The sequence below is a fragment of the Octodon degus genome, unplaced genomic scaffold (genome assembly GCF_000260255.1).
Source record: "Octodon degus isolate 3935 unplaced genomic scaffold, OctDeg1.0 scaffold00205, whole genome shotgun sequence".
Taxonomy (NCBI): Eukaryota; Metazoa; Chordata; class Mammalia; order Rodentia; family Octodontidae; genus Octodon; species Octodon degus.
The window spans coordinates 1,788,529-1,797,277 of NW_004524781.1; the positions used below are offsets into that span (position 1 = coordinate 1,788,529).

The 8,749-nt window shown below is 40.7% G+C and overlaps 1 protein-coding gene across 1 annotated transcript in view; it reads left to right on the forward strand.

Annotated features, from left to right (window-relative positions):
• Mlip (muscular LMNA interacting protein) overlaps window positions 1-8,749 on the forward strand; it is a 219,107-nt gene that overhangs the window by 157,334 nt on the left and 53,024 nt on the right. The window contains exons 5-7 of the mRNA XM_023704839.1: window positions 2,094-2,159; window positions 2,257-2,322; window positions 2,432-2,494. Of these exons, the coding sequence (XP_023560607.1) occupies window positions 2,094-2,159; window positions 2,257-2,322; window positions 2,432-2,494 (195 nt within the window). The remainder of the gene's footprint in view (window positions 1-2,093; window positions 2,160-2,256; window positions 2,323-2,431; window positions 2,495-8,749) is intronic.

The following is an 8,749-nucleotide window of genomic DNA, read 5'->3' on the forward strand; positions in this document are numbered from 1 at the left end:
CCTTTCAACCCAGCTATTCTCTTTCTGGGTAATTTTCTAGAAGAACTGAAAACATCATACCACACCAGTGTTGTCTGTCATAGCTAAATCTCAGAAACAACCCAAGTGCCCATCAAATGAGGAATGGACAAAAAAGATGTATTTTATACAGTGGAGTACTACTCAGTGTTAAGAAAGATAAACTGGAGGCTTTTATAGGTAAATGGATGCAATTGAAGACCATACTCATAAGTGAAAGAAATCAGACCCACATGTGTAAACATTGTATTGTCTCCTTAGTATAAGAACTTGAAAAAGTAAATAAACTCTGAAAGGTACAATAGATGTTGTGAAATGGAAAGAATCTGTTCGAAGGGAAGAAACAACTGAGGGAAAGGAGAAAAGAACAGAGGAAGGGAAGTCTATGTGTATGTACACGGGATAGCTTGGATGTTTGTTCTACTGATTTCTGCTGGCCTACTGAAAGGAAATGTTAATGCTTAAACTTTTTTCTTTTTGTCTTCTATTTGCTTATTTTTTGATCAATGCTTGGGCCAATTTTTGTGCTTATATCTGATAATCTGAACAAATAATTTGAAGACAACAATAGGCGATATGACAGCCATTGTTGGAGTCCTATCTTTTTTTTTTTTTTAAGTATTTGGTACAGGGTCTCAGTATGCAGCTCAGACTTGTAGTGATCCTCCTGTTTTTAGCCACTACAGTGCTGGGATTACAGGCGTGCGCCACCATATCTGGACTCGGTGGCTGGCTCAGCACTCCCAGGGGTGGGGGCAGCACAGCCTATGGTGCCAGGGATTGAAACCCAGTCCTTGCACTTGCTTAAGCAAGCACTTAGTCCACTGAACTATCTCACCAGCCCTTGATTTCTATCATTTTGTTTAGTGAAATTCTGTATAATTTCCAATGCTTTTTTTAAAAACTATTTTTAATTCTTTTTAAAAAATAAAAAAAGAAAATTGAAAAAAATAAAATAAAAAAGAAGAAACAAAATATTCTTCAGCTAAAAGAATACAGGACTCCTAAGGAGAGATGTACAATGCAAAAAATGTTAAAGGAAGTTTGCCAGGCTGAAGGGAAGTACTGTCAGCTGAAAACTTGGAAGGAGAGCAGAGCATGGGAAATGGCCACTGTGTGAATATATATTAAATATTACTTCATTAAATTTTCTTTAAAAATCTATAAATTGGAGGGTGAATTGAGCTGTGTAATTTTTAAAAAATCCATTTATTTATTGGGTACACTGTCTCGCTGTGCAGCTCAGAGTCCTACTGATCCTCCTGTCTCAGCTTCCCCAGCACTGGGATTACACCACGCCTGGTTACAGTGGCCAGATTGGTGTACCTGGGGCTCTGGGGCCAGCACGGTATGTGGTACTGGGGATCGAACCTGGGTCTTTGTGCTTGCTAGGCAGGGCTTAGACCACGAGCTATCTCCCCTTCCTGAGCCGTGTAATTCTGAGATTCTTATTATATGAGGTATCACAAAATTTTATATTACCTTCATAGAAGAAGAAAAGTTCCAAGGCTAATTTCTTAAGCAGATACAGCCCATTTGATGTAGTGAGTGCAAACAAGCAACACTAGCTACCAAAGGCAGCCATTCCGGTGAGTTACCACTGTCGTTACTGTCTTCTTCTGTGTCCTCCCTTGCCTGAACCTGCGTTGTCTGTCCCACTTGGCCACCTGCGGCAGTGACTCTGTCATCTTAGCTCTTAGGCCCCGCCTCCTGTTAGATGGCAAGGAGTGCGGGGACGAGGCGTCCATTCCGAACTGCCTCACACCAGGAGCTGCGCCTCACTTCTGCCTGCACTGAGGAGGAGCCAGGGCTGGGGATTGAGGAGGGCAAAAGTGGAACAAAACCCATCTCTTTTCTTTATTGCAACAGCATCTATTAGAAATACTAACTTCACAGGAGACTCTGGACAAATAAGGAAAACGACTCGGTGTTAGAAAATAGCTCATCAAAGGAGCCTATTTTTTTTTTTTTTTTTTTTTGTTTGCCTTAGAAATTCTGAGAAATACGGGGCCAACTTTGAAAAGAGTTTTTACTTGACTGAAGTCTCTTACAAGGACTGTTTTGTTTGTCACTAGGCACTAGATGAACCAGCCCAGGCTGAGAGTGTCTCCAGGGACAGCTCCACAGACCTACCCCTGGAGGTAATGACTTCTGCCGCCTGCTTTGGGTTTGTAACCAGAAACTCGGTGTTAACTCTCTGCCTGGTTTTGATTCTTCCAGTTGTGTTTCCCTGCACAGCTCAGGCGGCGAACCGAAGAGCTCTGTGCTACCATTGATAAGGTCTTGCAGGATTCCTTGTCTATGGTAATGCCCTAGACTAGAGCGTGCTGCGCAGATGTTGGCTTCGCTTCTCTTGCTCCGTGTGTCGTATGCTGCATCTCAGGCCTACCTTTTCTTTTCTTTCTTCCTCCAGCATTCTTCTGATCATTCTTCAAGGTCTCCACAGCGGACATTGCTGGGTTCTGAAACAGCCAAAGTATGTATATATTTAATGTCATTTACTGAACCTTAAGATTTTCTCAGCTAAAGATTTTCAAACGGCAAGCTAAAGTCCGAGCCAGTAGCAAATTAGGAAATTAATTTAGCAGTTAATAATATATATGTATATATGTATATACGTACGTGTATATATATGTGTGTATATATGTAACCCAAATTTGAAAAAATAGAGTATCAGATGTTATTTCGAGTAGCATGTAGGAACTGTAAATGTGTGTTTCAGTTTTTTTCAGGGTGTATATAAAGGGTTGCCAAGTAAAAGATATTTCTCACTGTGGGCTGAGTTCACAGCCGTTTGAAAACCAGCCTACTAGACTGAGTACCAATGTGCTGGTGTCTTGCAAGCTACTTGTAGAACTTAGGGTGTAGCCTCACCTCAGACCAGAGCTTAGGGAGTGCTGGAACTTGCTGTTGTCATTTGCAGTGTGGAACTGTCCAAGTGAGGAAGTAGACTAGGGTAGCGTTAGTCTGGTAATTTTATCTGGAGTTTTTAATTGACTGAATTTCTTTCATTGTTTGTAATTAAAATGGACACAACCTTTATAATTTAGATTAATAGAATGCTACTAAATTATTAATTGTTGTAATTAAATATAAAGGTTTCCTTTATATAATATACCCATTTTCATTTGTTAGGATAAAATTTTATATTTCTGTTTTTTCAAGTACTTATTATAACTATTCGATTTCAAAGGGCTTGTGGTTCTTCTTATATTGAAAATAATTGTTTTATTTTTCTTTTTAAATGAGCCTCATTTTATTTTCTTTCTTACAATTAGTTTGAATGCTTTGTAAAGTACTTTTAAAAATGGAACATTGTGTCTGAAGTTAGTTTTAAATGTACACAATTGCTCATAACTAGAAGAGCAACTCTAATTTTCAATTGAAACGTTATAGACAGTTATTTATAAATAGTAAAATACAGACCTCTTAAGCAATTGTTAGCACTAAAAAACGGTACTTGAGCTAGAGGACCTGCAAATAGACATGATGTCCGAGCCTAAAACCTGTTTTGTTACATATGCTTTAGTCTTTTAATAGACACTTTAGATGTGTCAAAAATCAGTATATGAATTTTAAACTGTGTATTTTCTGATTCATTTGTTGAACATGTAAAAAACTGATATTATATTAAATATAATTAGAATTAAGTTTAAGAAGTAGTATGTGGATAATTTATATCATTGGCTTGTTGAACAAACATTTAATGGGCATCTTGTTAGCAAAAGCAGTATTTGAAGCCACTGAATTTTAGACAGTTTTTCATTTTGTTTTGTTTTGTAATTGATACATGACTTTTGTACACATTTGTGAGGTACAGTGTGATATTTTGATTCCCATGTGCATGAGATAGTGATAGACTCAGAGTGATTAGTGTACCTGTACCTTGGGTCCGTCACTGTTTCTTATAGTGAGCACAGCCAAACTTCTCTCTTCGTATTGTTTCAAGATACGGAGTGTAACTCTGTTAGTTGTGTGTGCCCTGCTGTGCCACAGGACACCGGAAGCTTTTTCCTGTCAGACAGTTTCATCGGCCGTCTCCGCCCTGCCCCATGCCTCTCCTCAGTCTGTGGTGCCAGCTCCACTGCCAGCCTCTGTGGCCAGCGTGGTTAGATTTCACTTAGGACAGAGCCCTTCAGCGTGTACCTTTCTGGGCTCGACTAATGTCGCGTAGCATAATGTTTTTCAGTTCCGTGCAGACTGTCCCAAATAACAGAATGTCATGCTTTTTAGCTGAACAGTGTGTGTTTACCATGTTTTCTTTTATCATTCCTACAAAAATGGCTGCATAGGCTGACACTCTGTCCTGAGTACTGGAGTAGGAATGCAGTAATCGTGTGTTTGGTTTTTGACATGCATATTTCAGTTAGGTATTATTTCTGGATGTTTTAGCTGACTTTTATTTCATTGTGTTTCTTACCAGCATAGGTATTTTTTCAAATTCTTTAAAAAACAAGAACATGTTTCAGTGGTAGGTTTTAAATATAAACAATTTCTCATAATAAGAAGAGCAATCCCAATTTTCTCTCTCTCTCTCTCTCTCTCTCTCTCTCTCTCTCTCTCTCTCTCTCTCTCTCTCTCTTTCTTTCTTTCTTTCTTTCTTTCTTTCTCTTGTTTTTTTGTGGTTGTGTTTTGAGAGTCTTACTATATAGTGTAGGCTGGCCTCCAGCTTACCATAGTCCTTCTGCGTCGGTCTCCTGAGTGTTGAATTTCAGGTGTGCACCACCATACCCAGCCTGGTTTTCACCTGGAACATTACAAATATCCAGAAACCCAGTAACCAGTTTTTAAGTTTAAGAATATTCTATCAGAAAGGATGCACAAATTGCTACCATATAAGAGGGAAACACTTAAAGATTCAATTGCAACAATAAATGGTTTAGAAGTTCTCTAACAATCTAAAATGTTAAGGTTCTGTCTCTCTCTCTCTCTTTTTTTTTTTTTTTTGCGGAACTGGGGATTGAACTCAGGCCTTTGCACTTGCTAGGCAAGTGCTTATTCTACTGAGCTGTCTCCCTGGCCCCAAAACAAGGATTTTAGCTTTTCTTTTTTTTGGCAGAACCGGGGATTGAGCTCAGACCCTTGCGCTTACTGGGCAAGTGCTTCTTCTGCTGAGCCATCTCCCCGACCCCTCTTTTAGCTTTGCTGAGGGAGCTCAACAGTATTTTCGGTGGTGCCCTCCTGACTGATGGCGGTATGGCATGAGCCAGGACTCCTCCACACCTGGCCATCAGCTTGTTTATCATTTGGTGAGAGCTGTTATGACATGTGGTGGTCTCCGAGGTCTTTACTTTTTCCTGTGGATTTATTATTCTGAGTATAGTTCATGTATCTGTTTACCATGTGTAGGTTTTCTTTTGAGAAATGTTGACTACAAATATTAGTCTCTTTAAAAATTGGGGTGTGTTTTTGCTGTAGAGTTTGTGCTCCTGCCCGCGGCTCAGCACCATTGTCAGGTGGAGCGTTTGCAGACGGTTTATCCCTTTCTGTGGGTTGCCTCCTGGTCCTGTTGACTGCTCCCTGGCTCCACAAGTACTGATCCATAGACACATTTACCGCAAATACCTACTGCTGTGCACCTGGGGCTGCGAGGCTCTGAGGCTCCGAGGGCCGCCCAGTGGCAGATCAGCCCATGGATGCACTTCGTTTATAGTAAGCGAGATACAGAATTCAGGCTGCACTCCAGCAGGGAGAGGAGCCAACACAAGGCCAGGGACTTTCAGACCTGGGAGGCAGGTGTGCACCACCATACTCAGATCTATTCTGTCAGTTGGAAAGCTTACAACATTTTTCAAAATTTTACAACTTTTACATTCTGCTTACTTTTAATCAAGCTAAACGTGTACATAGTTTTTAGTAGTCTTTTCATTTTGCCTGAGTTTTTATGTCTATACTTTTCCTTGATCTCTTCATTTAACATTACGTTCTTAAACTGCTTCTGTTTAGCTACTAGTGCCTCAGGTTCTTCTTCATGAGAGGGTGGTGCTCTACTGTGTGCCAAAGCCATGCTCTCCGTCTGTTGATGGACGTGCCATTTTCAGGGTCTAGCTGGTATAAATTGTGCTGCTGTAATTGTGGCTATGCGTGGTGACATCATTTCTTCTGGCAGATGCCTAGAAAGGGAAATGGCTGGTCTAATAGGATCGCTAGTCTTAGCTTTTCAAGGCATCTCCATACTCACTTTCACACGGGCTGTGCTATTTTGTCGTTTCCCTGCACTTGTTACTTTTGATTTCTTGATGCAGCCATTCTTTCTGGAGCTCAATGGCATCTCAGTGTGGTTCTAATTTGCACTTCTTGGACGGGCAGCAGTGTTCAGCATTTTCTCATGTGTTTATTGGCCGTGTGTGCTTCTCAGTAGTGTCTGTTCATTTCAGTCGCCCACTTCTTGATTGGGCCTCTTATTACTGGGGGTTTAATTTTTTTGAGTTCTTCATGTATTCTAGATGTTAATCTGTGTCAGAGAAGTAGCTGACAAACGTTTTACCCATTCTGTAGGCCGTCCCTTCACTCTCTTGGTCATTTCCTCTGAAGTGGATCAGCTTTTTAATTTGAGATGCTCCCACCTGTTGATTTCCAGTGTTACTTCTCGGGGCACTGGGGATCTGTTTAGGAAGTCCTTGCCCACACTTAGGTTTTCAAGACCTTCACCTCTTTTATCTTCCAGCAATTTAAGTGTATCTGTTTTAACATTTAGCTCTTTAGTTTAGTTTAGTGTATGGTGTGAGAGATTTGTGGGTCTAGACTCAGCCTTCTGCATGTGGATATCAGGTTTCCTAGCCCCACATATTACAGAGGTGATCTTTCTTACAGTTTGTTTGGTCCTTTGGTCAAAGATCAAATAGCTGGAGGTGGCTGGGCATGTTTTTGCCTTCCCTGTTCTGCCCCGCTGATCCTCGCGTCTGTTTCGTGCCAGTGTGATGCTGCTCTAGTGAGAAAGACTTCGTGGTATAGCCTCGACCCGAGATTGTGGTGCCCATGCGCCCGCGTGTGCTGCCCACAAGAGCTTTTGGCATTCTGGGTTCATACAGATTTTAGGATTGTTTTCTCTAGATCACCTGTGAGAAATGCTTTGATATTTTTATTGGAGTTGCATCAAATCTATGTATCAGTTTTGGAAATACAGTGATTTTGATTATATTGATTCTGCCTATCCAGAAATAACACATCCTTCCATTTTCTGATGTCCTCCTCAATTTCCTTTCCCAGAGTAATGTGATTGTCACTGTAGAGGTCTTTCACTTCCTTGGTTAGGTTAATTCCAAAGTATTTACTTTTTCTTCTTGCTCTTATGAAGGCTGTTTTCCTTGTGTTCTTCTGAGTTCATTATCAGTGTATAGAAATGCTACTGATTTTTGAGTGTTTATTTTGTGTCTTGCTATGTTGTTGTATTTGGTTATTCTGGGAGTCTTTTGGTACAATATTTTTCGATCTTATTAGTAGACAGTCCTCTCATCTGCAGGTGATGATACCTTGGCTTTATCCTTTCTCATTGTGTGTATTTCTTTCTACTGTACTTAATTGCTAGCTCTACTTGACTGTTCATCCTGTTGAACATTCTGACATTGCTAAGTTCACTGTCTCTTTCTGATGTCCTTGAGAATATTTTTCAGTGTTGATGTCATGGTCATGAATTTCTTCAGGTGCTCTTTGTCATGGAAGTATCTTTTTCTCCTTCAATTTTGAAATATACTTTTGTGGGATATATCAGTGTGGGTTGGAATTTGTTTTCCTTTAGGGCTTTAAACACTTCATTACAAGCTCTCCTTGCCTTAAATTTTGTGATTTTGATGGGTTTTTCTTTGTAGATGATTTGTTCCTTTTTCTAATAACTTCTGTCCTTTGTTGGTTTCTGGTATTTTAATTATGATATGTTGTGATTTTTTTCCCTTGATTTTGGCTATTTGGGATTCCTATGTCTCACTTGTGTGAATGATAAATTCTTTTTCCATATCTGGAAAGTATTCTGCTACTATTTCTGTAAACACGCCCTTTGAGATGTCTTCTGATACTTGTGTAATTCCAATATTCTCACGTTAGTCTTCTCTGAGCAGTCTGACACGGCTCTCTGCTGGATCTGTTTTCTATCTTCTCTTGCTGTTTTTAAGGTATCTCTCAATGACCGGTCACTAGCCACAGTCCTGTGCTCTGGATGTGAGACTGTGTCCTGAGGCTGGTCGTGTCTGCTGCCCATACTTTCAGTTGTAATTTGAAGCTCTTGGATTTCTGTCGCAAGGTTTTTATGGGCAGTTTCTTCTTCATGTTGACTTTTGTGATTTGCATTTTTTTTCTTAGCTCTGTAGATTTTTGTTAGTGTCCTGTTTAGACTTGCTGTTCATTTTTTTCATTCAAATCATTATCTGTTCAGTTACATCTTCTTTGAATTTGCCAGATGCCTTGCTGAATTACTTTATTACCTGCACTGATATCCTGCTATCCTCCCAGCCTATTCAGTTATGTGGCTTGCGAGCTCCTTTACATTAGTGCACCCTAGAACAGCTCTGGGGGAGCGAGGGCTTCTTGGAGGTGTTTTCCTGCCTAGTCTTCTCATGTTTCTGTGTTTTCTGTGTTGGGGTGTGCTGGAGCCTGTGGTGAGGGCCGTGCTGTGGAGTGTGGGGGCCTGTGGTGGTGGCCGTGCTGTGGAGTGCTGGAGCCTGTGGTGGTGGCCGTGCTGTGGAGTGCAGGAGCCTGTGGTGGTGGCCGTGCTGTGGAGTGCAGGAGCCTGTGGTGG